Source organism: Pleurodeles waltl, chromosome 6 (assembly GCF_031143425.1).
Source record: "Pleurodeles waltl isolate 20211129_DDA chromosome 6, aPleWal1.hap1.20221129, whole genome shotgun sequence".
Taxonomy (NCBI): Eukaryota; Metazoa; Chordata; class Amphibia; order Caudata; family Salamandridae; genus Pleurodeles; species Pleurodeles waltl.
This window is the reverse complement of record NC_090445.1, coordinates 203,826,466-203,848,151: the sequence shown is the minus strand read 5'-3', so window position 1 is coordinate 203,848,151 and position 21,686 is coordinate 203,826,466. Positions and strand designations below refer to the sequence as shown.

Sequence of the window (21,686 nt, the reverse complement as noted above, 5' to 3'; positions counted from 1 at the left end):
CTTCACTGGCTTTCTATTCCTAAATATATCTTATACAAGCCACTACGTCCTGCCTATTGTGCCTTTCACCAACAGGGCCCTATCTTTCTCCAATGGATCTTCATTCTGTACTCCTTACAAGCTCTCTTGGTGCTGAGAGCTCCCTGCAGCATCTCCCCCTTGTTCCAAAATGCCGTCACTCCAGAATCGAGAGACTTTCCTTTTCCCACCTTGCTGCAAAAGGCTTGGACCTCACTCCCACCTCCACTCAGACTTACAGATGATCATCTCCCTTTCCGGAAATCCCTCAAAACCTTACTATTTTAATCTGCTGCCGGGAATAGCTCTTTCCACATTCCCTAGCCCCAATATACCATAAAGGTGATACGCACTCTATACAGCCAGGAATAGAATAGAATTTATCTTACATACAATGACAAGAAAGAAACTGTGGAGGATGCTGTGGTGTTTTATAAATTCTGTTCATTCATTTTTTCACTTACTTCTAAGCCAGGGCATGTAAGTATAATTCTATGCACAATAGGCAGCAGGACATTAGAAATGTAAACCTTCCCATGCCCATTAGACATTTTCAAGACTTAGGGATTTTCTCTATCTCTAGAATTGGATCTCTGGCTGCTCCTGTGTGACCCTCAACAGTCACCGTGGGCCAACACCAGGGAATGGATGTCACTGATTGTGAACGTTTGCCACTAACCTCACTCAACCACGGGGACAGAGAGGGCGGTGAGCAAGTATTTATACTAGATGCAATGTGCCTGTGTCATATTCACTACTAATGTGCAGCAAGTACATTTATCGCTGGTAATAAATGGGTTACATTGTTGTTATTATTTTTCTCAGTACTTTTTTATTGTTAGTGATCTTTTCCATTTTGTACACGATTTTCCCTCAGCCAAATGGCCACAATATAAACAGGTTACATCATGTAAACAAGCCTTTGTACCTCCCAGTAACTAGTTTTTTGCTGTTGGTCATCACCATCTTGTATGGTTCATGTGGCACCTGTGCTCATTGCGTGTCCTGGAGGTTTTATTACTGTACTCATGCTGCAATGGAGCTGTGCTGCTTCGAAGCGCTGAGCAGTAACAGATGTGAGAAAGGGGGCAAATGAGGGAACATAAGGGGAGAGGGGCGGGGGAAGTAAGAAGGAACATGTTACATCATCATGTTTAGTGCCTATATGTCACAATGGAGCAACTGTAGAGCTCTAAATGGCGAGCACAGCACATACATACTCTGGAGCCATGTACATTTTGATGAAAAAGTTGAGATAGCCGATGTATTGTTCCGGCTAAATAGTACATATACACGAGGACTGAAAAAGGGGGTATTTAGGTGGCACAGCAGAGGAGTTTTTTTTTTTTTTTTTACACGCCACGAATTGGTAAATGTGTGTGTGTGTTTTATTAAGGAGGAGGCTGAAAATACTTCTGAATTTGAAAAGAAAAACATGCAAACATTATCCAGCTTCCACTTGCGACACTATATACCCGACCGATGCTGCTACGATAAGTCCGGGGACGATTTCTGCTTCCGCAGTTTTTTTGTGCTGCGAATGCAACGAAGAAGCTGTCGAGCAGCATTGAGGTTTCTCCGTATGTGTTTTGTGTGCCTGCGGCTGGAAACAGGCTCTCTCTAGGACCCGCGGAGCTCCCCGCCTGCCTGGCAGGCTGTGTGCATGATTGCAGAAAGGGGACCTGAGCGTTCAGTCACCATCCCCTAGCAGCCAGGATACAGGAAAACCCTGGGCAAGGCAGGGAGGAGGGGGGCAGGAAGAAAGGGCGAGCTGGGCGCACAAGAGGAAGGAGAGGAAGAGACCCCCGGCTCCTGGTACCCACCATTCATCGCCCCGAAGATGGCCTGATGCAGCCTCGCGGATAGCGAGGGAAGCCCCTTGCTTTCCTCCCCCATCTTTGCCTCTTCTGCTGCTGCTGCTGCTGTTGCCGGCGCGGGTGGTGCTGCCGCCGCCGCAGCTGCAGACATTCCGCATCCATTGATGGCAGGCGGGCACCAGAAGCGGAGGCTGCGGAGGCTGACATGATGCTGTGAGCCCGCACCAGACGGTAACAGAGACTATGACATTTTGGCCATCAGTGTGCTGAACCATGATGAAGACAGAACCCCATTCTTCCAGCAGCAGCAGCAGCGGCAGCAGCAGTGGTAGTGGGAGTGGTGGTGATGGTGGTAGTGGTGGTGGCACCGGCAGTGAAGGTGGTGGTGGTGGTGGTGGAGGAGGGCTCCGGAGTGTTTCTCCGCACAGGAACGCCTACGAAGCAAGCATCCAGGCCCTAAAAGCCACCAAGGAGGCTCTCTGTCCAGACTCGGAAGAGGCTGCCAGGAAGTATCGGAACAAGAAGTATGGCTCTAATGTCCACCGCATCAAGAACATGTTCTTGCAGATGGGGACAGCCGTGCCTGGTGAGGGGGCTTCTACCGCCACTACCACCACCACTGTGGAGATGGCCAAGGAAAAGCCCGTCCGGCTCTCCCTACCCAGAGCCAGCAGCCTCAATGAGAATGTGGACCACAGTGCCCTGCTGAAGCTTGGCACCAGCGTGTCCGAGCGGGTTAGCCGATTTGACACCAAGATGGAGAAGCCATTGTCCAAGCTCCAGGAGACCAGGATGATCTTTGAGAAGAGTCTGCAAGAGCGTGAGAACACCAATAAGCTCTTCCTGCGGAAGGAGCGGGGTGGCTTCCAAGACCGCAAGCTGGATGTGGTAGTGAAGTTCAATGGCAGCACAGAGTCACTGGACAAGCTGGACATCGAGGCAGTCTCGCCAACAGTTAGCCAGCTCAGTGCTGTCTTCGAGAAGGCCGACCTCAGGAACAACCTGGTGCACAGGACCACCACCAAAGTAGTGGCCTTGAACTCCAAGCTGGTCTCCAAGCGGTCCAGGGCGTTCTTGCCAGACCAAAGCTCAAACAAAAGTGAAGGGCCTACAGTTCACTCAAGGGCTAGAAATCAAGATGAGCAGACACCGGAGGCGGGCCAGCGACCACAGGCTGGTGTCCAGGCAAAGGCAGATCGGGTTAGCCGGGTGAGTGAGCGAGTGTCGAGTCCGTTGCAGGCAGCCCGACACCAGAAGGTCCAGGAGGTGAGGAAGATCAAACCAGTGGAAGTGGAGGAGAGTGAGGACTCTGAGCATGAGGCTGGAGCAGGCACCCCGGCCACAGAGCAGAAGGATGCTGGTCATGAAGAAGGCCAAGGATCCCCCAGGTGCAAGGTAACACCAGAGCCACTCCTAGGGGCCGAGGTGATCCAAGCAGAAGTCACAGTGCATGCCAGTTTGGAAAATGGCGGCCTAACTACAGACAGACCTGAGGAGGCACCCAGCCTACAGGAGGAAGGTGCCCCTGGGGATGTGGGGAAGCAGGAAGGTGGGGAGGGGTCAGAGGAGGGTGACGAGGATGTTGAGGCAGACCATGCTGAAGAGTCCAAGAAGGAGGACTTTTCTGAGGCAGATTTGGTGGACATAAGCGCCTACAGTGGCCTTGGCGAGGACTCTGGAGGAAGCGGGCTGGATGAGGATGAGGATGCTGATGGTGCCTATGAGCCTGAATCTAGCTGTATGGAGATTGAAGGCCTGTCAGATGAAGAAGAACCAGCCCCCAGCCGGAAGATCCAGTTCAGCACAGCGCCCATCAAGGTAAGTGATATGACATGGTCTTCAACCAGCCCCCTGATACCTATCAGCATGCATCCAGGCTGTTGTCATGATGAGGGTGCATCAATACCATTTTGACCTCTAACTCTGACTACAGTCCCAACTCACCTTTCCTGGTAGGCATCCAGCCTAGTGTCACCGTAGGCCTGATTCCAGCACCCACTGACCCCTCCAGCAATTCATCAAAGTCCATGGTTAACATGAGCCTTCATTCAATTGACTGCATCACTAAGCTATATCCCAGCCCCCGCTGGCCCCTCCAGGCAGCCACCCAGCTCAATGTCACTTTGAACCTGCATTCATCTCACTTTCACCTTCAAGCCTATATCTGGCCTAATGTCAAAGCCAAACCTTCATTCAGCCCTCAATAACTCTCCTCTCTTCACATCTTCTCCAGTACCGCTTTAAGGCAGCCTTGCCTTGGCGTAAATACTGAGTAAGCAACATAATTGGCTGTGAAATCGTTCCCTGTGACGCATTTACCTACACACTTTTAACCAGCTCAAAGTCCCTTTGACACCACCGCCTAGAGCCCGCCTTCAGACCTGCATTGGACGCCCGCCACGCCACTTCCTCCCACTGTCACCCATGCCAGCCGTCTTTAACCAAAGGCCAGCTCCCACTACCTCCCCCACCGCCACCCACTCGCCATTAGGACCTTATACTTCAGGCCTGCGCGCATCCACTGTCACTTCAAAAACTTCAAGCAGCCCACCTCTATCCCCCTGACCACCTCTGCACTCTCCAGGCGGGTACCAATCAGACTGTCATGAGTGGGCAGGTATGCGGATCACAGTCACCTTCAGGCCTATAGCTAACACACCGTCACCTCAGGCCTTTAACCACCCACTGTTATCTGAACCAAGGACGACTGAGACTCTCTGGCAACCCAGGCCAACATCAAGAAAACTCAGCCCAGACCTGAATTCAGGTCACCATCGCCTTACTTGTGTTCAGTTCAGATGCACAGGATCTAAGTCCAGTCATCATCAGCTTATGGCCCAGGTCCACCCTCGAATTGCAAACAATGTGTTACCATTAGTGTGTATCCACTCAGGCCTGCCTACACCTCACTATACCCAGCATCCACCCGTTGTCATCTCAGGCCTGTGTACATGCATCTGAACCCATCATTAGCCCTCTGTCAGCTCAGGTCTGCCTACCTCCCACTTCCATCTGAACCCAGCATCCAACCGCTGTCAGCTCAGGCCTCTCTACAAACACCTGAACCTAGTATCCACCTGCTGTTGGCTCAGGCCTGTGTATATCCACCTGAACCCAGCCTACACTGGCTGTTAGCTCAGGCCTGTCTACCTTTCATTTTAGTGTGAACCCACCATCCACCCGCTGTCATATCAGGTCTGTCTACATTCACCTGAACTCAACATCCACCCAGCTGTCAGCTCAGGCTCTTCTAGGGCCACTTGAACACAGCATCCACCTGCTGTCGGCTCAGACATGCATTGAGCTCTCTATCATCTGAAGCCAACACCTGCCCACGGTCACCCGTAGTAGTGTTCTCTCACTGTCACCTAAAGCTTGCTCCCAACTCATTCAGGTTAGCACCACGTTCACTATCACCTGAACCCAGCATCGACTTTCAGCTCAGTAAGATCTGAACTTAGCATCAGCCCCTGGTTTGATCAGGCCTGTCTACCTCTCATCAGAACCACCATCCACAGCTGTCAACTCAGGCTTCTACCCACAGTATCCACTCAGTCACCTCGGACACTTTTAGAGCTCAGTATCATCCCGGACTCAACATCCCGTTCAGTGTCACCTTAGGCCTGAATCCAGTTCACTCTCACCTCAGGCCTGCATTCACCCACTGTCACCCAGACATACATCTAGTTCTGTGTCACCTCAGGTCTGCATCCAGTTCTTTGTCACCTTAGAGTGGCTTTAAGCTCACTATCATCCTTGACCCAGCATCTTGTTCGCTGTCACGTCATGCCTTGATGCATCCAGTTCCCTGACACCTCAGTCCTACATCCACCTCAGGTGTGAATCTAGTTCTCTGTCACCCGAGGTCTGCATTCATTTCTCTATCACCTCCAGCCTGTATGCAGGTCACTATCACCTCAGGCCTGCATTCACCCACTGTCACCCTTGCCTGCACCTAGCTCTCAGCCACCCCAGGCTTGTATCCAGTCAGTTCCCCGTCATCCCAGGCCTGCATCCAGTTCCCCGTCATCCCAGGCCTGCATCCAGTTCTGTGTCATCCCACGTCTGCATCCGTTCTCTGTCACTGCGGGCCTGCATTCGCCCACTGTCACCCAGCCCTGCATCCATGTCTCTGACACCTCAGCCCTGCATCCATTTCTCTGCCACCTCAGGCCGCACACAGCTCACTACCAATCCAGGCCCGAATTTACCTACTGACACCCATGCCTGCATCCACTTCACTCCCACGTCAGGCCTGCATCCTATCACTCCAGGCCTACACCCATCTCACAATACTTCCCATTCCTGCATACATCCCCTGTCAATACTTCTGTTTTCTGTGACCTCGACACCCACTGTCACCTCAGGCCGGCCCTGCAGCCGTGTCACTCTCACCCCAGTTCCGCATCTAGCTCACTGTCAAATCAGAACTGCATTTCACCCACTGTCATTTCCTCGCGTGATGCGTGCGGCCGGCCCCCAGCATCGCGTCTAGTGGCATCTTTCATTCTCCCACCTCCCCCACAGTGGCGTAACACAAAAAGACGAGGGCCCCTTCAGAATTTAAGGAGAGGCCCCTGAGTCTCCCAAATCTCATAGATACTCATTGATTGACCTTGGCCTGAATGCCCCCTCCCATGAAGTGTTGAGGAGGCCTTTAAGTGGTCAAGGGGGCTCTGCACCACAGGGGCTGCAGGGGCTTGTGTTGTGTGTCCCTGCTCCCCACCCTTAACAACTCACCTGTATTTACCCCGCGCTCCCCGTACGCCTCGATTCAGGCGCCCATTTTCTGTTCATTGAGGCGCTCCTCCCGAGCTCCGCTTCTTGTCCCCGGTATGTACCCGTACTCGTGCGTCTCAGCTTGGTTCTCACTCCCCTCCCCCTTGTCAGTGTGCGCAATTCTAGATACCTCGATGCTGAAGTCAACCTTTTGGCATCAATTTTGGGTGCACGCAAACCGGCCAATAGCCACTGGTGTGTTCCTGCCTCGACCCTTGTACCCCTACCCCCACACCGCGCGAACCTCTCGCGCGCATACTTCTTTCTGATTATCCAAAGCCTGTCCGGTGCATCCCGCTTGCCATCATTTGCCCTTTCCCCACCCTTCTCAACGCCGCCCCCAGTTTATTTTCATTGGCATTAGCGAACACTCGTTATTTGAGTGACTTCGTTATAGTGCAACGTGTTCCTTATACGCGGCTCTGAGAGCTCCTGCTTGAGTTGAAGGCCTATCCTTGGGGTGACAGGATGACTTTGTTTCTTGTTACACTCATGCCAAGCCCCCCCTCCCCTTTAACAATATCAAGCTGAGCCTCTGAAAGGTAAAGCGGTGTCTGGCGGCCCTTCTCGCGCCACCGACACTGGTGGCTGGTCCATGCTAGCGCCTACTTTTATTCACGCACATCTCTCTTTGGTGACAGGCTACCTAGGTGCTAGTAATCTGCACTGCTCTATAGTAGGAGCAACTGAACACTACAAGGCGGTCACCTGCCTCCTGCCCACGTGCCTGGCATGTTCATTGTGTGCTTTGGTGGGCTTTGCGCTGTTGGGAGGACTCGAGATTGCTACATGGGCTCCGAGCTTTGGTCCGTATTTTGGGGGTAGGGAGTCCCCGGCCCTAGAATAATCTTATGAGGTTGACAGGTAGGCATACATGCCTATAGACCCGATTCAGGCGGGATACTCCCGATTTTTGACTCAAAAAGTGTCTCTATTTTGGCTGTCTCCCTCTCTTTCTATAGAAGTGAATGGGAGAAATACATTCTCTCTATGTATTTTGTAAATATCTCCCACTTTTCTCTAATAAAATGGTCTGTATGGGTAGGCCCAATGACTCATACTCCTGTCGCCAAATGAGACGCCCTGGTGGCCTTCCCCATTCTTCCCTGAGGTGAAAGGTGACACCTCACTTTCGGGGGCACCTTCACATGTCTCTAAGACAGGGGCGTCACACAGGCCCCCCTAAAGCCACTGCGTTCCAGCCCATAAGAGGGGCCCTATCCTCCAAAGAATTTGGGGCGTTAGGCCAACGCATAATTTTCTGCTGCACCACTGCTCTACGACCCTGAGGTCTTAAACTCCCCCACGTCTCCATATGCTTATGTTCCAGAGGTCATTTTACCCGCCACACTGCACACCATTAGAGTGACAAGTCACTGTCAGTCGTAGGCCGGAGGGACGGGGTGGGGGTCTAGTGCTTCCAGCAGCATTTTGGGGGTCTGTGCGCTATGGGCTGTGAAGAAGCCTGTCAGCCTGGCTCTGGGCTGTAAGGAGTTCTGTAGGGAGCTCTTTGAACTGTGGGGAGAACTGGACTGAGAACTTTGTGTGCGGTGGGGAAGGCGTTTGAGTCAGTGGGATGTGGAGTATGCCAAGTGGGCTCTAGGTTTTCGGGGAGTATGTAAGGTGAGGAGTCCTGACCGCTGGAGCTTTCTTCGTAATGTGCAGAGAGCACTATTGTGTGAAGAGGGCCCACGGCGTCAGGGCGGGGGTGGGGTAGTTTCCTGGGCTTTGGGGAAGCTGTCGACAATGTCGTTTACCGCTTCTGTTGTATTTTTGTGTCAGGGGATTTGCATTCTGCAAGTTGTTTTTGTTTGAATAGCATTGCATCGCTCTACCAGCCTTTACACACCCTCTCGTCCGTTTGGGGCCTTTGCTTATAAAAGCTATTTTCTACAGGAAATGGGAGATGTGACTTCCTGTCATCGGCTTCCTGTTTCTGCGCCAGCGCCCGTGTGGTTCAAGGCTGTTATCTGTGCTGTCAGTACATTGTAGCAATTGCAGCTCAGTTCTCTTGTGGGTGGAGCCTATGATTTTGGTGTGAGTGCAGCTGAAGAATAAAGCCGGTGTACCGCACACAAATTGTCTTAAAGCAGCTTAGAATTTGTGCCACTGGGCTCAGCACCGGGGCCTCGGCAGCTCAGCTTAAGACAGCTCAGGTTAAGACCCAGACCAGACTTGAGAGGGTCCGGCTCAGTTGGACACCAATGCAGGGCCGGTGTCACCGTGGCCCAGAGGCAGCTCACTGCAGATTGGGACTGACGTACTTGCACCTCAGTGTCAGTACCTCTGTACTCGGGTGACTGAGTACCACTGCAGTCTATGATTGTTATTTTTGTATAGCGCTTTAGGCCGTTATAAGCTCGCTGAGAGAGCTTTGAGGAACTAGACAGATGGGAAAGCGTGACTAGGAAGGGGAGAGAAGAGAGACACAGATGAAGGGAACGAAAGAGGAGTCCTGTGGATGAAGTGCTCATCACCAGGACTATAATATCTCACTTGAGAGAACAATAGTGCCTTGTGGGCAGCTGGCCTTGGCGTCTGGGGCTGGCAGCTTGCGGGGGCAACAGAATGGGAGGGTTTAAAGGAGTCTGGGAGGAAAGGAGGGAGAATGCGGGATGAAGGAGTAAGTAGTGGCAGTGAGAAAAATTCGACCCGACAGTACAGAGCGTGGTACCCTGTGTGAGTGACCCGAAGCATCCAGGAGGGAACATGCTCCTCCCATTCCACAATGTCCGTGGTCATCCGCCTTGCTCCTGCTTCCCTTGGTAGATGCCTTCATGCAGTAATGCCCAGAAACAAGCCTGTACAGAACATAAGGCCATTTTATTAGGAAAGGCTTTTAGTTGTCGAATTCATTATTATAAAAAAGTACATCAGATAAAAGCCTCTGTAATACCTCCTCCTTCCCTTAACAGCTCCCAAACTTTGTAGCAATTCCCCGGACCATTTAAACTCCTCTTGGCCCCGCAACATCATTTTTCAACCTTCCTTCACAGTCCTTTACTCGCATTACCCAATTCTCTCTCACACACCCAGTCAATCATCTCCAGATGAAATCCCCTTCTGAAACCCCCTTCCTCCCCCTCTGTTTCTACTCTCCCCCTAGTGGTCGAAACGCCTGCACCTGACTCTCCAACCCCTACTCCAAAAAAACTCTTTCCAGAGATATCCACAACATGTCCTACCATGGCATAGCCTCCAGAATCAATATGTTAATATAGGTATAATCTCTTCTAAACATTTATTTACAAAACATCTAGAAAAAATGAGGAGGACCCAAATAAGGCTTTTACTTTACTCCACAAAATGGAGTCCATAAGGAGGCTCTAAAACCCACACGCACCTTACCTATATACAGTTATTAAGTCCCATCCCCCAAAATTATCCTCACCCTATCCCTGTCTCCAAAACTATGGCTTGTGCCATCTGGGGGTAGACAGTCTGTGACCTCAGCTTTTCCCAGGTAACCTCATTTTCGTTGGGCCCGCAGCTGTAAAGGGAGACACAAGAGTAGAGCATGGGGTACCCGTACCCCAGAATTCTGAACATCTATAGAAGACTAGCATCAGGGAGGACACATGCACAGGGCTTGACCCTATCAGTCAACCCATGTAATGTGGCCTGGACTGGATATTTTGTGATGTCCAAAGTGAAATCTCAACTTAATTGATTGTACTTTATATGAGATAACATAAAATATTAGGGGAATGATTAATAAATCTCATAGGCAGGTGTATATGTTTTTTGAAAATTGTATTGAGACTCAACTCAGTATTACAGGGCACCAACATAAATGATAAGACATAGTACATTGACATTGTGCTGTCTACAGCCCAACGTGAATCTAGATACTTTGTGACATAAGACAGTGTACTAAAAAACCCACTCTCCTATTACAACAAACACTGTTCATGTTAGTGTTAAGACAAGACTCGTTGTGGTGACATAAATGATCCAAAAGAGAGATGGGCTGTACTTCGACGTTTTGGTCTTAGACAGGAAGTATCTACTAGGCCATCTTCAGGACCGGAATGTTTATGTGAAGATAAATAAACAACACCACCTGAACGGACTATGAATCTACGGTTCCGAAGTCAAACAGTCATTAGTCCTGAAATGTTGTTCAATGGAGAAATATCAGCATGGGGTGGTGCCCAACATGCCAAGAGAGCTGCAGAGGCTGTAATCTATGACATTAAAAATGACCCCTGACAGTCTGTGTTGCCAGGGAGATAACACAGAGGAGGGCATCCAATCGTGGATTTGTTAGGGTGATCTGTGAACTACAAAGGGATTTACCACTGAGAACAGAAACAGTTTAGGCGGATACTTATAGGCCACCCAGTATCCGTGTCAGGATTCAATCATGCAGGAGCTGATAGGCCTCCCGTCACTGTAGACACAGCCTCCCAGCAGATTCCTTGGTCTAGGGGTGGAGTCTTTGCTCACTGTGGGGCACTTGCTGCAATGTAAATGATGACAGTTAATAACATTTCACATCACAGCACATTCTACATATCCAAAGGCAAGGGCAGTCGGTTTTGGAAAATAGCTAGGGTACATTCCCATGCATGCCCAGCAAATCAACAATATGTGCAGTCTTGAACTCAGATCTTCAACTCAAATTCCGTGGAACAAGGGTGGAGAAGAAAGAGTGCTTCTGAACTTTTAAAGGCCTTCATCCTGGCCGGAGGACTTAAGAGGCATCACACTGGAGGAAAACGTGCAAATGATGCCAGTTGGGCGCAGCCAATCTTTCCATCTACCTTTGTAAAGTAACGTCCATCTGTAGGAGAGGGGGGAACTCTATGAGTATTACAAATCTTAACTTTTTCGGCCTTGGCTCAAAGGAATGCCTGCAGCAGGGAACAGTGCAGACATTACATAAAGCTTGGTGGAGTGCCAGGTAGCAGCATTACCCTGTCGTTTTTAATCTTATGTGGAGTATGACGACCATTGACTTCAAGCAGACAGGTAAGTTCCTCTAGTGATGAGGCCCTGTTCCACCACATCATCTCCCTTCTATCCTCTATCCATCGACAATCACGGGCAATATTTGGAGCTATGCAGTTAAATCACAAATAGGCTATTGGGTTATCATAGTACCATCCCTCAACTTCTGTGTGAGAATTAAGGCCTTGGGGAGGAACTGGGGGGCGCTGTCAGTGCCGTCTGATGGGATCTAGATTCTGTTGACAGGCCTTAGTGTAGGATCTGCAGACAGGCTTCTGGCGCCCCCTTCCAGCCCACAGCTTCCAGCAGAGATGAAGGAAATGCAGAAAGGTGAGCTTTACACATGAACGAGGGTACTGTCCTATTTTCTGCATATACACAGATACACATTTTAGCGATAAACATAAAGAAAGGCTAAGCCATGCTTCAAATATTAAAACATTCTACCTTCTGTAGCACATATAAAAGGAACAGAGACAACCAGCCTGTGTGACATACAGACAGAGTACTCTTAGACAAATCGAAAATGCTTTGCGGGCCAGCATCAAAAATTACCAGAGGACTGAGTTGAGACATGAACCCCTACATGAACTGAGTCCCTTCCTCACTCACGGACCCCCTTATTCACACATTGACACTCCCGATAATGGTCTTCAGTCCTGGGTAATTGGCCAACGATAGATAGTGAGGGTTTTATATCATTGTCAGAACAGAAAGCATCTAGTAGGCATTGAGTTCTGAGGTAAGAAAGTGGGCCAATTCTGAATTTTAATGGTTTCTGAGGTGAGGAAAGTGAATGCCAGGCATGATGTCTGGGATTCAGCAAAGATCTACCCAACATGGGCTGTGGCATCCGGGATGTTTTCTAGGGATGGTCTGGGAGATCAGAGCCGGCTTCACCCAAACTCGGTACTCTGAGTTCAAGGTCTTGCACAGAGCTTTGCAGAAGGAGCTAAAATGACTGAGCTGTTTAATAAGTCAAGACGAGAATGCGAGGCTTAAGATGGTAACACATTCTTGTCTTTGCCCTTTATTGTGCTCCGATCGCTTATAAATTGCCTAATGCCTAATCTAAATGCATGAAGTTAAGGGAGGCACAATCCCATCATCAGTGAGGGCTGGAATTATCAGTATGTATTGTATTGTTGTATAATCTTTGTATACTGCTTACTACCCCTGTGTGAGGTACTGAAACCCTTATCCACACAGGTAGCCCGGTGTACCTTGTGGGTATACGGTTAGGAAAGTGTTGTCTTTCCTTTATGTGGGAAGTGTTTCCATGTAGCGTGTGATGACCATCGAGATGTGATTAACATTTTATGCAATGCAGTACTTAGCAGTGTGATGGATGAAGAAATGTGAGAAGCAGATCCGCATTTTTATAATATGTCTTCCAGCTCTGATTAGCTCTGCTGCTCCCTTTATTGTGATGGTATTTTATCTTTTATGTTCTCTATCCCATTTCCTATGCTGACTGTGTCTGGAGGTCAACCACGCTGGGATCTTATAGATCTGCAAAAGGTAACAAGTGTCTCCAAATTGTGACGGAGGTTTCAGATATCTGCCAAGATAGACTGTGTTACAGTCCGACTTTATGTGATTGTCATTAGGAGATGTCAATTGAAGAAATGGACTTCCTTGTTGTCACCCTTATTGTCCTTACAGGATGTCAATACTCAGAGCATATGACTGTTTGAGACCTGCAGGCTGGACTATATTAGAATCCATCACTGACTGGAGATTTTGTGGCAGATCTGTTTGGTCTCAGCTTGTCTGTCTGGTTCTTACTGAGTGGTTTTTTAAGCATGCTAGTATTGCCTGTATCTGTGCCGTTGAGTTGACAGCAAGGTTCCACAGGTCCATTGATACATTATACGCGTGTCCCATTGACAAAGGATCAGATAATGAATTGGTATATGATATGATGTGGTGATGTATTATATAAAACAAATATACTGGGAGAACCATAATAAATACTACATTAATTGTCCCCTTGTGCTGAGAGGTAGAGGTAGGGGAGACATAGTTTAGTATGTCTGTGAAGACTGGGGAAGAGGGTCTATGGTTAGAGACCTTTATGTCACTAAGCAAGTTGCGGGTGGACAGGTGCAGAATTATACTGGGTGCTTCTAGTGTTGATTGAAGAGGTGTGCTTATTATATCACATAAGTCTTTCAAGGCCGTTGTGAGGTTATGTTGGGTGGAGGTTCCCAATTTGGTTTAATTGCCTGTGTCTGTTCTCTTGGCATGGTGTGCTGGTTCTTACTGTTCCAGAACTCTTGGGCATAATTATATTAGTAGAAGGATTATGATTCTGGGTTCTATACCAAGGTCAGCGGTTGATGTAATTATCTTGGAAACCATGCTTTTAACCACTTTTCTGAACTTCAAGTGCTCCTGGATGTGTTGAATCTTGGCAGGCAGCAACTTCCAAGAGCTTAGCGTCTTGTTACAAAAAAGTGGAGCTTCCTGTGGATTTTGTATTAGAAAGCAGTTTGTATGGTTTAAATTTAATTTGTGTGAGTAGTGGTCTTTTTCTTGGGAAGCTCTGTGGACAATGCAAAGTGCCTTGAATATTGAACTAGTTACAGATAGCGAGTGACATCTTTGCAGAAGTAGAGTCATGTATTCTCTCAAGTGAAGGACAAGGAGTAGTCTTGCTTCAGCAATATGGATTACATTAATTTTGTGTATTATGAGGCAGGGGCAGCAAGGTTTACGGTAACGGCATAAGCTTGAATATCACAAGGGTGAGGATACCTTGTGGTTTTTGTTGAAATCTGGCGTTTGGGAAGATGAATTGCAGCATTTTCATAGTGTAGAAGGTGCTCCATGTGAGCTCAATGGGACGTGGTGTCTGCATTAGAGCTGAGTACATATCTACTCATTGGTTTCTTTTATGGGAACATCTGGAAAATCAATTGGTTGTGTAATGAAATGTATATGTATTATGAAATAACGTTTTAAACATATAACTTGATTTGCATTTATTAGTCCCACCTTTAAAAAAATGATTTTTATAATGAACTGTACTTTGCATTTTATTTTATACGATTTTTAAGAAATGTAAATAATAAACTAAGACCAAACTACGCATTGGTTTCTGACTTTGCTTGATTGTAGCTGGTGAGGTATCAAGTTCTTTGGGCCACATGTCTGTAGGTTGGTGTTTCCTCCGCCTGCCACAGGACATGATTTCTGTCTTTGCGGTGCTGAGCTTTAGTTGGTTAATCATTATTCCTGTATCTAAGCCATAGAGGCAACAGCCAAGTCTTGATTTGAAGATGTATTTCAGTGCATTCATATTTTTATAATGACTTGTGTATCAGCTGCATAGTTGTAACATGTATGCTTGAATGATCTGATCAAATCTGATAAGGGGGGTAGAAAGATGTTGAATAGGAGAGGAGAGATCATTGGCCTCTGAAGAATACCACAGTGTTGGGTGTGAGAGATGGATTTTAAAGTTAATCTGAAAATCAAGCTTTATCTTTTTTGATTTATGAGGCAGTCCATTTTAGGGCATTTTCACATATTCAGAAACCATGGAGTTTGTGTAGTAGAGTCTGGTAGCGAACAGTGTCATATGATGATAACAAGCCCAGAAGGACTAAAGCAGTAACTACGTTCTTGTAACTGTGGGTTTTAGGTCACTTATATAGGTACGGGGCTGCCTCTGTGCCCCAAGCTGGTCTTAATCCAGGTTGTTGATCCTCCATTGATGTTCTCAAGCATGCCAAGGGGTTGAAGGTACTGCACAAGAATCAGAATGATCAATAATAGCCTGTTCAACTAGGGCGATTGTAGTTATCCTTTGAGCTTAGATCGTCTGAAAGGTCTCTTGAGATATGATCTGTACAATCAAGAAGTTTGTACCCGGGATTGCCGAGACATAGTCTGTGAGATCAGGGATTCTTTACTGGACATTGCACAACAGATCTTAAAGGCAAAGTCAGTGAGATGAAGAATTCTTTACTGGAGACTGCACAACAGATCTTCGAGGTATGGTCTGTGAGATCAAGGTTTCGGAAATGGAGTTTGCTGAGGTATAGTCTGTGACATCAAGGATTCTTTTACGGAGATTGCACTACAGATTTATGTGGCATGGTCAGTGAAATCAAGGGTTCTTTACTAGAGATTGCACAACAGATCTTTGAGGCATGGTCTGTAAGGTCAAGGATTCTTTACTGGAGATTGCATAAGTTGTCGAAGTATGGTGTTTGAGATCAAGGGTACTTTATTGGATATTTCGCAAAAGCTCTTTGAAGCATGGCCTGTGAGATCAAGGAGTCTCTACCAGAGGCTGCATAACCTTTCTTGAAGGCAAGGTCTGTGAGTTCAGGATTCTGTACTGGATATCACATGTCTGATCTTTGAGGCATGGTTGAAAGATCAAGGAGTATTTGATTGGATGCTCAGCATGACCATAAATGATCATCACTAGATTACACAAGAAATTTAGATATGAAGTGGGCACCTCAGTATGATTAATTTCCCTTTATGGTTGGCTACCACAAAAAAGTAGCCATTTTTCATTGATCTTTTGCTCCATCCATCTACTCTAAGCTTCCTAGCTGAGATTGCTGGTCTGTTGGTTGTGGCAATGTCTTGCTTCTGTGCGATGAATTGTTCCTAAAGTTTCCTGCCAAAGAATGATGGTGTTGCGTCTCATCGGCCCCTTAGTGTGATTATTTCTGTGGCTACTGGTGGTTTTCCGGGAATGAGGCCTTGGAGCTGGGTCTTGGCACTTTTACCTCAGCTTCCAGAGGGTAGATGCACTATGAAACGAATCTTGAGATGATTTCTAGTGCCCAAAGGGCACGAGGCCAAGCATGTAAGTTCTTTACAGCTGGCCTGCTGCCTCAGTCAATGAAATATTAATCTCTGATGCACAATACTTGATGAAAGAAGGAAGCCTTTTTATCTTGGCCTCCCAGACGGAGGATGAGGGAGGGAATGTGAACTCTTCAGGGGCTCATGCAGTACTTTCAAGAGGATGAGGAAAATGGGAGAGAGAAATACACAAAGGTACAGGAGAGCGAATCAAATACGCAGTGATATGTAGGTCTTCCATGGTGTCCAGACTAACATGGAGACAGAGAGAGAGACAAATGCTGAGATATCTATCGACAAACTTGATTGGTGCTTCTTAAGACATTGCCTATGTGATTTTCTGGACCCAAGTGAGGATAGGTATATCAGGCTCAAAAAGGAATATTTTGGGTTGCATGAAGCAGGGCTTCACACAAGCCCCCGCAACCCCCCACAGTGTCGGTAGTCCCCAGCATGGAGGGCGGCCCATGCTGGGCTTGTGTGAAAAAACATGCACATTAATCGAGAACAGTCTCAGCCTGGTAGTCTGCATACAGCCTGCTTCCAGCCCTGGGTAGTGCCTGAAGAGTGAGCGCAAAGTATAGGCAACAATATTGCCAAATAATTGTAAACTGAGAGGCATCCCGACCACTGTGTCTATGTCGTGAGCAGAGACGAAAATTCATTAGAGGCATAGAGGGACGGGAAGAAGCAAATATTTTCCTGCTGTTAATATTACGTGCTGTTGGTCCATTTCACTGTGGGCAGTGATATAATCTGTGGAAAAACATGTGGTAATATGCATGTTGTATTACCACGTTTAATGCACTTTTAGCTCTATACTTGTGGTACTGTTTAAATGCAGGAGTATCACTGTATTCTTTCTATATGTTGTATCAGAGTCAAAATCAGGGATTGTCACAGAGCACAGGTATTATCGATCTTGAAAGGATGAACGGCTGAGCCAGTCCTGCCAGAATTGAAACCTATGTCCTTTGGGTTACAGGCAGGGGTGGGTGATGAATTCCGCTCAGTCAGAGGGGTTTGTGGAGTTTTGCCCACTCTGTGGAGTTCTGAAAAACTCAGCAGAGCGGCATGAAGCAAAGTTTTTTCTCTTGTGCGGCTCGCCAATGTTAGGTTGGCGAGCGAGAAAAAAAATCACACTCTAGACCACCTCCCAGCAAGATTGCTTAACGCGGGCAGTCACAGCAGGTCGCTACTGCTCGCGTTGAGAAACCTGCCGCTTGCGTTGAGGAAGCTGCAGCTTGAGTACTAAGTCTTCTCGAGTGGCAGAAAGAAGCAGGGCCTTCTTGCAGTGCATGTTGTGCCGTTCACGCTGATTTTACAGCACAGGACAAACTCCCGGTGCTAAAAATCAGTGTGAGCAGCGCAACTTACCGCACTCCGCTGCTCGCGGAACTCTGCAGAGTTTGGCAGAGTTTGTTCAGCACTTCGCGGAGTTCCGCGTAGCAGAACTCCGTGAACTCTGTCCAGGCTGAGTTACATGCAGATCTCTCACCAGGTGCTCCATCTCCAGACGTATTTGGGGTGGAACAAGGCACAACTTATTTCCAACACCGCATGAAGCAAAATGATTTTGTAAGCACTCCTGGCACCATGATTAGTGCAGGGGCTGAAGGAGACACCACACTGCCCATGCCTCATGGACTGGAACTTGACACTCTCACAACCCAGGCCAGGGGATTGGCGCAGGATTCAGCAGCCCCTGCGATACAGGGGGCCCCAAATCCTTCAAGGGGACACACATCCTTTCACGGGGGGGTCCTTTCAGCCCAAGGCCAATGAGTATCTGTGAGATGTGGGAGACTCACGGGCCCCTTGAAACATTCTGCAGGAGGGCCCATCGTTTTGCGTTATGGCACTAGAATGAAGTGGCCTAGTTAGACTGCATATAAGGACTGCTAAGTCCATCCAACCATCCCATGCCGACGCTTAGCAGATGCACCCAAATCTTGATTCCATGTTGTTCACTCATTCTACGTTGATGTTCATTGCATGCCACCCCTAGCAAATGCCTCCAAGTACTTTACAGAGGAATTTCTGAGGTATAGACCAAGGCAAGGCATGCCTTTTCTATGCAAGCTTTGTGGTATGAAAGTTTTTCAATGTGGTCAATCTGTTTTCTCATGTTATCCCCATTCCAATCTGCAGAACATGGAATCGGATGGACCAATACGAGGTGTGGTATTTGCACCTCTATGCGTCACTTTACCATTTAGTATTCATGTAGGGCTTGGAATGATGGCCTCAGTGTCTCGTTTTTTACTTAATTACTCAATTCTTGTTCCCTTCTGTTTCTGTCGTGTTCTTAGTTTCTTTTACTGCTAGTGCCATGCTACCACTGCAGGAAAGTACTTATTCATTACCCTTTATGTGAAAACCTATTTTTTAACATTGACCTTGAACTCCTCCACTCAACCATCTTTGCACTCGTATTCTTCTCAGCATTATTCTAAACTCTATAATAGTGTATTCCAGTTATTACAATTAGTAATAATGATATCCATTGTATTAAGCTTTCCCTCCTTTTCAACAGTGGGTGCGTGGTTTAAATTCCTGAACTTCTCTGTAGACTAATAGTTCAAAGTAGTCATCAATTTAGTTGTCTATCATGGGCTGTCTTGAACACACCTTTAGGAGAGCCACACACTGTGTGAAGTGTAACAATCTACCAAGAATCTACCAAATACATATATATATATGTATATATATATATATATATATATATATATATATATATATATATATATATAGTCAAAAACCAAAGCAAAGTAGCAGCGCACTCCGTTAAGGTGGAATTCCTCAATTCGTTTATTAGTTTAGGTGCAACAAAAAAAAACAACGCGTTTCGACTACTCAGTCTTCCTCATATATATGTGTGTGTGCAATCTACTCAAGTACTCAAGATGTGGCCTCCAGAAGTGGACGCCATGTTCTAGATGAGGCCTCACCAGCAATAGGTGTGGCTGTAACACACACCGTCCCCCGAGCTGTTAAATGCACCTCTCCTTTTGAAGCCCAGCTCTTCCCTTACTCACTTCACTGTCTTATCTTGTCTACCCACCTTTCTGATATGGTAACCACTAATCTTTATATATTGTTTTAGTTTTTTCAGTCCTCCATCCTCCCTTCTTGTCGTCCATCACTCGTCTGTAGTTTTGTGCCCTTAAGGTCTGGTGTTAAATTTGACCATTCAGTCATTCCACTTTGCAGACCACTCTTCCATTTGGGGAATGGAGCAGGGCCAGTGGGATAGTTTTCCAAACACATCCCCCCACAGATACATGGCACTCACTCACTCACTATCAGAGCTCCTAGATTTTCATGAAAGATACGACTACCTGTGCAAATACATCCCCTAGAGGATTAAGACCAGCTATGCAACCTCATGTGCAGGGTGTGATTACGGTACTGGCAAACTGAGACATTTGAGCGTCTTCTTAGACCTACCGGGCAAACCTCTCTACAGAAGCTGGTCAGAGCGCATTGGTGTTGTGCACTTCTGGTTACAACCAACCTCTCAGACAGGCTCCCTTTTGGTAGTTAAAGGAATTATGGGGTTCATGAGAAGCTTGAGTGAACTTCTGACCAGATGTCTTCAAAGGGAATGGGGTTTGGGTATGAGAGATCTGGCACTGCCTACTGCTTGTAGTAACATGAGCATATCATAAATCATGATTCACGTAAGCAGTGCAACCTGCTCCTAAGCCCTCCTCGTTTGTGCATAAGGTGTACTGAGCCAGTGCCTTCACTGTGTAGTCAGGCACTGCCACCACCCCTGGATGTTCAGTTAGCACTCTGAAGTGGTCGAAATACAAAATTGTAGAATTCAGCATCACCCTTAAATTGAAACATAAACAATCCATGCCTCTTGTATTCCACTTCTTCTGGGTGCCACCCTATTCTTTTCTATTCTATTAAACTCTTGGCATTTCTGAAGTGATTGGCTACTCAAAGGGCCTCCCGGCGCTTACAGATCATACCAGTACCTATATCATAACCAAGTTAAATAAAAAGCAGAGTCTTCAACTACTTCGTAAATCTTAATTCATCTTTAGTCGTTCACAACTCTGTAGGCAGTGGGATTCATAACATAGTAACCAGGTAGGCAAAAGATCCTCCTCCACTTCTTGACTTGTTAATCCTAGGAATTGTTAATAGACACAGAGCAGAGACACGCAAAGTTCTTTTGGGACGATAGGGATGGACCAAGTGTTGTAGTAGCTAAGGGCCCTTATTATGCAAAACCTGACGAGCTATGCATAGGGCCTTGAGCTGTATCTTCTTGGGAACAGGAAACCAGTGCAGAGAGGCCAAGGCTGCAGAAGTTATGTTTAGGTAATTTCAACAAAACACGAGATGCAGCATTTTGTACCACTTAAAGTCTTCTTACAACATACAGAGGGCCTCCAAGGTAGAGAGAGACCATAGTCCAATAGTGATAAGACTTAACGCCCTATACCACCCTTCTCCGTGCAGACAAAGGTAGACATTTAAAAAAAAAATTAAGTATCCCCAGCAGACAAAAGCAGCTAGCTAGCATCCAAAGCAAGCTTATTGTCAATCCATACCCTCCCCTGCAATCCATACACCCGCAATAGCTATTCATACCATTGGTAGCAGGGTTTTCATTATCCACTAGCTCTCATGTAATGTCCCCTATAAAGACAATGATCAGTACAAGATCTGGCAACTAAGGAACCTCATGTGTCACCTCAATTACCCTGTAAAGAGGAGGAATTCCTACATCTGTTGGGTTCACTCAAGATCTTGAGAACAAGACAGGGGTACACATGAGGAAAGGAATAATACCTATACCTGAGGTTTTTACTCAGAGCTTTGGAAGTAGGGTAAGGCTACATGTGAGGAAGAAGAAGAATCCCCCTACGTGAATGGTTCATTGAAGATAATTGGTAATATGAAGAGGCTAAGCAGGAGGAACATTTGGAAGTCCCTGTGTTTAGGACTCCTTAACAGGAAGATGAGGGAATCTCAGGGGCTGATTCACAAGAGCCTCCACAGTCGCGACAGAGGCTCCGCAGTTGTGGCACAATCTCCACTCTGCAGTTCTCATTGCAGCGATTCCTCCAAGGCTTCACTTGGGTATGTGAAAATGAACAGGTAAGATGATGAGGAAGTTATGGCTCACTGTCCTAGAACCCTCTGTATCTATAACAGAGACTGAGACTGAGTATGAAAACCAGTGAAGTAGAAAAAGGCAAAAGACTTGCATTGAGATAACATGAGTGAGACTGGTGTGTGACAGTTGAGTATCATCAGTGCTGT

The 21,686-nt window shown here is 47.2% G+C and overlaps 1 protein-coding gene and 1 long non-coding RNA gene across 2 annotated transcripts in view; one reads left to right on the top strand and one right to left on the bottom strand.

Annotated features, from left to right (window-relative positions):
* The window catches only part of LOC138299529 (uncharacterized), a 77,701-nt gene extending 71,010 nt beyond the window's left edge, over window positions 1–6,691 (bottom strand). Inside the window, exon 1 of the long non-coding RNA XR_011204767.1 lies at window positions 6,576–6,691. This is a non-coding gene — a long non-coding RNA (uncharacterized lncRNA). The remainder of the gene's footprint in view (window positions 1–6,575) is intronic.
* The window catches only part of PPP1R9B (protein phosphatase 1 regulatory subunit 9B), a 228,652-nt gene continuing 208,615 nt past the window's right edge, over window positions 1,650–21,686 (top strand). Inside the window, exon 1 of the mRNA XM_069237821.1 lies at window positions 1,650–3,653. Within this exon, the coding sequence (XP_069093922.1) occupies window positions 2,109–3,653 (1,545 nt within the window). The 5' untranslated portion in view covers window positions 1,650–2,108. The remainder of the gene's footprint in view (window positions 3,654–21,686) is intronic.